The sequence below is a fragment of the Formica exsecta genome, unplaced genomic scaffold (genome assembly GCF_003651465.1).
Source record: "Formica exsecta isolate Colony F162 unplaced genomic scaffold, ASM365146v1 scaffold988, whole genome shotgun sequence".
Classification (NCBI taxonomy): domain Eukaryota; kingdom Metazoa; phylum Arthropoda; class Insecta; order Hymenoptera; family Formicidae; genus Formica; species Formica exsecta.
This window is the reverse complement of record NW_021853750.1, coordinates 11,365-19,240: the sequence shown is the minus strand read 5'-3', so window position 1 is coordinate 19,240 and position 7,876 is coordinate 11,365. Positions and strand designations below refer to the sequence as shown.

Sequence of the window (7,876 nt, the reverse complement as noted above, 5' to 3'; positions counted from 1 at the left end):
CAGCTTTTGCGTAATAAATTATATTATGCTAGTATTGTCACAAATTTTAATAACATTCGAGTTATATATCGTAGAGAGATTAATAATAATAAAATAATATATTTCTATAATACTTGCATTGATATATATGCATTAATATATATGATATATGTTTCAAAAACCTATAGTACAATTTATTCAAAAATAAAAGTGTCATACGGTTTACCTCAAATTTTATATTTTATATACGCCACGGAATTTTTTGTACATTTTATTCATTTCGTGTGTGCATTTCTACACATATCAGATATAAAAAATTGCGGTAAATCGCATATAATATTTTTAGAAAAATTGCAAACAGATATGGTTTGGAGGATTGTCCTATTGGTTCAAAGGATTATCGTTAGTTATAATATTGCATCGTATATCGATCGCTGCTTTGTGCCGATTCTACTTTATACACGGAAATCACAGACGGAACGAGCAGGTACTTATATATATATATATATATATATATATATATTGTTTTCGTCGTGCCACTAGAGAGATAAATTAATGGCCCGCTTAAATTGCGACATAATTATCGCGCAGAAGCGCTGTTTTTGCACGCAATCTAAAGCAACGATATCGAGCAGTAATTTATACGATCAACACGATAAATCGCGCCGGTCGGTGCTAAGTTGTCATTGCGTGACTAGTTTATTTTCCGAAAAAGTGGTAATATCTATTCAATTCCGTCTAATTTTAAAATATTAAAATTTTATGTTTAAAAAAATCATTTTGTAAAAACTCTTAAAAAATAATATATAAAAACATTATTTTCAAAATTCTTTAATATCAGGAATTTAAGATATACGCGCGTCTATTTTTATAAAATACTTTTTGCTCTTGATAACAACTTATTTATAATGTAATTTCTTTTCACAAAAATTTCAGTAAAGCTAATTAAACCCTACATATACTTTAAGGTTTTATTTTTTAAAGTATAAACGCGGAGCAAACAAAAAAAAAATTTTTTTTTTTTTTTTCGGGTTTATTTGACGCACTAGACACAAAGGGTGCTTACTGTTCTTGACGCTCATGCGCAATTTTCCACTAAAGTTACAGTCCTCCCAGTACGGTGATACGGTTAAAAAAAACGTGAAAAAAGATGAGAGAAAAGAGAGGGAGTGGCGACCCGGTTGCGTCAAGATGGCAGGAACGGAGTGTACATCACGAAGGAGTTGGATCGCGCGAGAGTGTACTCTGTCGTGCGCCGTAATTACGCAGTATTACGAGCGGCGTTACGACGGGGATGTTACGTTAACGCGGTTCGTGTTGTACGTGGCACGCGCACGCGAATTAAGAAGACGGAATTAAAGCGGAGCTGCAAATTCATTAGCGCGACTGGCTTTACGACGACGCCGACCGAGATAGAAAATCCCTTTTCACACGAGTTGTAATTTTTAGCCTTATTTGCACGACGGAAAAATTTTGCAAATAATTCTATTTATCTTCTTGTAGACAAACTCAAAATCGTAAAATCAAAATCAGATCTTTATTTTCCGAAATTCTACCTTTAAAACTACAGATTGACATAATAAACTTGAATAAATTCTATGTAATTGTATAATTATTGTATGTATGTTTATGGCTTATAATCGCGAATAATAAAAAAGAATTTTTTTCAATAAAATAATATTTTTTTGAATAAATTTTCAACGGAAACTCGCGGTGAATTCTGTGGTGAATCGTATAAAACGGGCTTAAGAGACACGAGAAAAGAAGGGCGCTCGCTCTTCTAATGCCCGCATATTTCGCGACACGTCGGGCGGAGAGACGAGAGACAGTGACTCAACTCGCGCTGCGCGCGATATTTCTCGCGCGCGACGTTTCATGCATACGGCATCGATGACGATTTTTCAACGATGTGACTTCCTTGCTGCTCTACTGACGGATTGATGTACTTGCATTTCGTACATTTATCATAAAAGACGAAATAAGATGATTGAAATCTTTGCAAATATAATTTTTTTCACTACAAACGCACGAAACTGATTATTATCATTCAAAAACTGCGAAAAATTATTAAATAGATATTAATAATTTTTTTATTTGCAATAATCTATCGATTAATGACAAATTCCATACTCAAAATATTCAAAAATATTCGTTGAAGATAGCCAGGAGGCAATCTGTATATGGCGTTTGTTATATTTTCAATTTATAGTATATGGTGTATTAGGTTACGTTCATCGCGGTCGGATCTTAATTTATGTACATAATTATGTTACATATTACCGCACGCGAGGAAATCTATCGCGAAGCGCGCGTAATAAATAATTCCTTCGTTAATATTACCATAAAAACGCAAAAACTAAAAAATTAGTTTACTTATTCCGTGCATTATAAAATTAAAACAATAGTTAGAAATATCACACAAAAAAAAATCCAAGATTTATGTACTCTTTTTTTATATAATTTATACTATAATTATTTTCAAATATTCTACTCACATAAAATAAAAGATTATACTAAAACGAAAGAAAAACATTCTTAAGTAATGTACGTAAACGTGGCAATAATTAAAAACAATTATTCCTTATAAAAAAAGCGATTAAAAAATATATGACAAGATAAACACGTTTTAAAAAGATATACCAAAGTTACGAAGTGATAACCCCGCGCTAATGTTAATATGAGCCAGAATTTCACCGATGCCTCGTGTTCTTAAAAGCGTGATCAAGGCCGACCTCGATTTTCAACGAAAGCAAAAGAGACGGGAAACGTATATGATCCGTGACCTTTCGCGGCAGAGAAATTTCGAATGAACGGACACGATTAAAAACGCTTATTCGCCTCGAACAAGCTAATAAACGTTTCTTATAGCACAACTCTCGCGGCAAGAAATCATTGTCGAAGGACGAACACGTGCGCGCGCGCATACAGAGGTGAAAGTCTTGACAGAGTAGTTGGGATACATGCTTAAGTATCAGCTGACGGAAACGAAGACATGAAATAACGAAATGTCGACGGATTGCGATATATCGTAATTAAGGTAATATCCCGATCACAACCCGGAAGTAGATAAATTCTTTCTTATATATACATATCTATAATTTTTCGTACTTAAAAAAAACGTGACGATTATTTAAATATTCTAAAAAAGTATAAAATAATACAGCTATAATAATAACTTCAGGTATAACTTCAACCGCGTGAGATTATAAATATATGCGAACAAAGTGTCTTTGAGCTAAATCTTTGATCGAACACATGGCCGCGCTTTTGGTGCACATTAAATACAGCAATAATATTTAGACATATCAAACGCAAAATGTGCAAAAAATGGAATTAAGCGAGCGACAGAACGAAGGATTATCGGGCGAGACGACAGCTAACGTCACGTCAAAGGTGACGTCCGGTGACCCGACGTTCATCGGATGACTACGCGCAAAAAATACAAGTACTTACCCGATATGACGAACGCCCGTTTCCACGTAGTCGATGATAGATTTTCAGGGAAACGAGGTTATGCGTCGCAAACTCGAGAGGATACGGCAGTGTCACCGGATCGGCACGCGATGTATCGCGAAAGAGGCTTCTACTATCTGTTGGCAGTACACTGTGGCATGTTTCTCTTCCGGCGCGAAACACGATTGACTTCACTCTTGACGTCGAAAAGGCGATTAGACCACCGCCATGTGCGGATGAGAGAACGGATGAAAAGAACGACGTAGAGTTCGCACACTCGCGCTATTATTCGTTCGAACGAAAGGAGAGACAGAGAAAGAGAGAGAGAGAGAGAGAGAGATAGATGGAAAAGAAAAAGAGACGCGGCCGAATTTCCTACCCGACGGAACTAACCCGATCGCGCGCGCGTCCCGTACCGCTACCAATAGGTGTATCGCACCGAGCGTAGCATCGCACACTGACTGACTGTCCTCGCCGTTCACCAGGGCGATAAACAAACTCACCGCCTGCCACTACCACGCCGCGACTCTGCGCACGCTCACCTTCTCCCGAACGCGATCTCTCGCTCCCACTCGCGTATCTCACACGTTCCGCTCGCGGTCCTCGTCACACTGATCACTGACTCCCACCCGCACGCGCTCCGTCGTCTTACCTCATGGCATGCGCGCGCACTTTCCCCCTCCCTTCCACTCTGCGCAGATACTGGCAGGCGCTACGCGAGACGCTGCTGCGATCTATGTTTCCTTTCTATCACTAACGTATATTCCATCTCCTTCACATGCTTTTATCCAATATTATCGTTCACGATTCCGCCGCCTATTGTTGGTAACATTGTAAAAATAGGCATACATCGGCAAATTTAGCTATGCAAAATATGAATTTCATATATACACTACAAGCATAATCATGTAGTATTATTTAATAAAAACAATGTGAGAAATAATTAAAAGGATATATATTTTGATTCAAGATAGTATTATTCCCTTATATATAAGAGTAAAAAATAAATATAAAAATCTTTCGTAAAGATTCACCTTTCTTATATTGCTTATTATTAGACTAATATAAAATGATCAACGGTGATTCGAATATTTTAGTTTACAATTAATAACAAGTATGCAAAAATTGGTGTAATTATAAAAAGATCGATGTAGTTAATATGACATACCTGGCGATATGCACATTTCATTTTCGCTGCACTTCGAGAGAAAGATGGCGTGATATATATACAAAATTTCAAACGGAATTTTACAAGTAAATGATCGATATCAAAATTGCCGTATTGGCGTATAATAACAATAATATTTGGATTACAATGAACGTCTAATACTTTTTGTTACTGGCGATGACTTTTTCTACGCGAGGGATCAATTTTTTACACGACAACAATCCCGAAAAATACGAAGCGATTTAGACGCGATCCATCCGCCGCGACGCGAAACTATAATTGACTGCGATGTAAAATCTATCTATAAGAGTGTGGTAACATTGTTTTGATACTTTGAAATATCGAAACGTTCAAGCAGAATGAATCAGATTCGTAATTATTTAATGTGAAAAAAAGATATATATATTTTCTAAAAGATTTTTCTTTTAAATATCAGAAATATATCGAGAAGTATAGATAATAAATTAATTGCACAAGATATAATTCACGAATTCTCCATCACTAGAAATAGCTGAAATATCTTTGCAAAAATGAAAATAAAGTATGATGAGGTTTAATATTTTAATACAGATATAAAGCGGATGGTAATATGTAACGTTGTCTTAACATACCCAATTAATTACTTCATGAGAATGCGCGGCCTCTTTTTCGCACATTGATATCTTTCCGATATCATTCGTACTTACTTTGATTGCTTGAGTTATATTTAAAAACGTCCTCTCCGAGGAAAACTTTACTCGGTGGCCGACTCGGAACCAATCGGGAAGGATCGAAAAAGTTACGGAACAGTCATCGAGTAAAATTTTCTTCAGAGAGGACGCTTGAATTTCATTGTCCTGATTGGCCGATCAAACGTTTTCAACCACTAGTAATGTTGAGTCGAATGCAGCCGCAAGTTTCTAGATTAGTTCGTGACTTCTCCGCCTATCGGCGACAGCATCGCGCTAAGTTAAGTTAGCGACTCTCTCTTTTCGTGATCCATGTCTCTTTCGGTACACAAGCCAACATGGTGCGTATAATATTGCGAGGTATTCTAATATTAATCCGCAAAAATTACAACAATCCGCGAAAGTTCGTCAAAAATTAATACGCGCTCGTTTCATGTATTGTTTACTTTAGTCGAAAATACAAATATTAATCGACTAAAAGTTGTCGTGATAATACGAAAGCTCGCGACTTTAGGTTTAGGTTATGCTCGAATTTTGGTCGCGCGATTCACAACAATAGTGTATAAATTAGATATATGTGCGATTGTGCATCAGATTGTTGACTCATGTTGCTTTTTTCGTAATTTATAGAGTCGTGTCAGAACGAAGACGGTCAAAAAGGCCGCCAAGCTCATTATCGAGAAGTACTATCCTCGTCTTACTTTGGACTTCCACACGAACAAAAGGATATGCGAGGAAATCGCTATCATTCCCAGCAAATCTTTGCGCAACAAGATTGCCGGGTAAGTACATGATAATTCAGTTCCTCAAAAAAATTTGTTATTTCATCAAGTGACTAATGTAAAGAGTGTAATAATAGTGTTTTGATGTGATTTAAGTAGTATTATAAAAATTAACTATATATATATATATTAATTCATAATTGTTGCATTGATTATTTTATAAATGTTTTCTCTTAAGCAATTTAAGATAGATTCTCAACAATAATAATTTGATAACTGTAAGCATTATATATTTTTATCACTGTTAGATTTGTCACTCACCTGATGAAGAGGCTTAGGCATAGTCAGGTACGTGGTATCTCCATCAAGCTGCAGGAGGAAGAGAGGGAACGCAGAGACAACTATGTTCCTGAAGTCTCCGCTTTGGAGCATGACATTATTGAGGTCGATCCTGAGACCAAGGAAATGTTGAAGATGTTGGAGTTCAATAACATCACTGGACTTCAACTGACGCAGCCTGTCCCACAGTTTAACCGACGTTCATAAAAATTTATTTTCCTCCGCTTTACACAATAAACAAAATGGTTGGTCCTGCACTTTTCAAATAAAATTGCAAACCAACACACAATATTGTACTACTTGTCTTTTCCACAGTACAAGGTATGAACCTCGATCATTAATAATTCCTAATGATAAATGATTCCTTGATAATTAGTAACTAAACTATACACTATTGGTTTTCCAAATCATTAAAAGATGTTTATTCAACTGGATATAATTTTGATTGCAAAAAATTTAAACTTTCAATTATACATATTCTCGATGGTAAATATTGAAAAAAAAGATTGAAAATGATACGATTTACCAATGCGTCTAAAAGAAAAGAAACAGCTGATACAGCGATGCGCGTGCGTTTAGTCCGCCATTTTAATCGCGCTAAAGATTTGCGACAATCGTTCGTAAACCGAAGTATTACGTAGTATTACGTTTTCGAGAAAAGCTCTTAATTCTTGTCTGCCGTACGATTGCTATGCGAGGCATAATCATCGGCGTACATGATCCTTCATTTTGTAAATCGCACACACAGACGTACGGATCATCTCGTCATCGCACATGTGCGCGCTCATCAGGACCATCGTCGTTCGCATCGCGTCAATTTATCAAGTCGCGCGTCTCGTTCTTTTTGCCGTTTCGCTCTTGGCTCGATAATGCTTAACCGTTCTAGCTTTAGATATCGTCGCTGGAGGATTACGTTGCCGTTTTAGAGAACTGGTCTTGCCGGCTCGCGATATTTCTTACAACGTCGAGCGCGATGCCGTACCGAGGAGAGGCATAGGACGGTTACATCCCTGACGCACCGCGTCAACCAGGTGCAGCTCGAGCGTTTCTCGGCACCCGAGTGACCGTCTCTCTCGACGATCCGATTCTCTAACAATACCGCCCTGTAGCGGCGGAAAAAAGAAAAGATTCGATGCGCGAAACGATCCGATATCGAGAGAGACGGCTTTCTCCCAAGGATTTATCGCGCGTCGAATGTATCTCCGTTCAACGGAGCGTATCCATCGCGTGATTCGCACGCTGCGAATATTACGAGGCGCGCGCCTCCTGCACGTTGGGTCGTCATATTCCATGCGCGGTAGTTTTACGCGAATCAGCGACGTCCTGGAATATAAATTCGCCGACGCTCAATAAATTCGCGAAGGAAAGCGTCGCTCTGCGCAAATCCAACACGTCGCGTCTCGCGTCCTCGACGAGGGTCGTCCCTGATCGCCGCGAGGCTGCGCGCGACCTAGCGCGATCCAAGGCTAGGAGCGACCTAGCGCAACCTCGTTGAAGAAAGAGAGAAGGAGATAGCGGAAGAAAGGGCGCGACGTGAGAGGGAAAGA

General features: G+C 38.0%; 1 protein-coding gene across 1 annotated transcript; it reads left to right on the top strand.

The window, feature by feature from the left end:
* The first annotated feature begins 5,512 nt into the window (after window positions 1-5,512).
* LOC115245517 (40S ribosomal protein S17) lies at window positions 5,513-6,622 on the top strand. The gene is made up of 3 exons (XM_029823888.1): window positions 5,513-5,609; window positions 5,899-6,050; window positions 6,299-6,622. Exons 1-3 carry the CDS (start codon window positions 5,607-5,609, stop codon window positions 6,534-6,536), a joined length of 393 nt encoding a protein of 130 aa, XP_029679748.1. The 5' UTR covers window positions 5,513-5,606; the 3' UTR covers window positions 6,537-6,622.
* The last annotated feature ends 1,254 nt before the right edge of the window (window positions 6,623-7,876 follow it).